The 669-nt window shown below is 46.8% G+C and overlaps 1 protein-coding gene across 1 annotated transcript in view; it reads right to left on the bottom strand.

Moving 5' to 3' along the window:
• LOC106511713 (uncharacterized) overlaps window positions 1-669 on the bottom strand; it is a gene marked incomplete at both ends in the record, with an annotated part of 2,345 nt that continues 1,676 nt past the window's right edge. The window contains 1 exon segment of the mRNA XM_014000457.1: window positions 1-658. Coding sequence (XP_013855911.1) covers window positions 1-658 — 658 coding nt within the window.

Here is a 669-nt window from a genome sequence, read left to right as displayed (position 1 = left end):
CTTTGTCTCTTCTGATATGCATTTTAGCTCTTCTTTGTAGTACTCACTTTGAACACTCTTTATGACACAAATCTTTGCCTTTGCCATTTCTTCTTCTGTAGGTCGACAAAGGTGCCAGCCGTGACAGCTGGATGTTTGGTTGGAGTGATTGAATGAGCGAATGACATGAATCAACTGGGCTATTGCTCTGAGGAGAGCGCTGTAGTTTGAGAACCTTTCAAAACATGTTGGAGCGATTGCTGGTTTTGTGACGCGAGTCAGGTTTGTTGTCACAAAGGGGCGTACTTCTATGTCAGCAGCAGGATCAACAAGGTTGTAATTTTCAAAAGGAGGTACCTGTAGTGAAGGCTTGAGGAGGAAGGCCGGTCCTTCCAACCATGTTGTGTTGCTCAGTTGGGCTGCTGTCACAGAACGAGACCCGTGGTCTGCTGGGTTGAGCCCAGATGGAACGTACTTCCATTGGTGGGGGCGTGTCGACTGGAGTATGCGTTGGACTCGGTTATGCACGTACACATAGAATCTTCGGGTCTGGTTGTATATGTACCCTAGCACAACTTTGCTGTCCGTATAGTACTCAATGTTGTCAAATGAAATGTCCATTTCTGCTACTATCAACTCTGCAACTTCAACTGCGAGCACTGCGGCACATAGCTCGAGTCTTGGAATTGT

This window comes from Austrofundulus limnaeus, unplaced genomic scaffold (genome assembly GCF_001266775.1).
Source record: "Austrofundulus limnaeus strain Quisiro unplaced genomic scaffold, Austrofundulus_limnaeus-1.0 Scaffold3123, whole genome shotgun sequence".
In the NCBI taxonomy this organism is placed as follows: Eukaryota; Metazoa; Chordata; class Actinopteri; order Cyprinodontiformes; family Rivulidae; genus Austrofundulus; species Austrofundulus limnaeus.
This window is presented reverse-complemented; position numbering and strand designations above follow the sequence as displayed.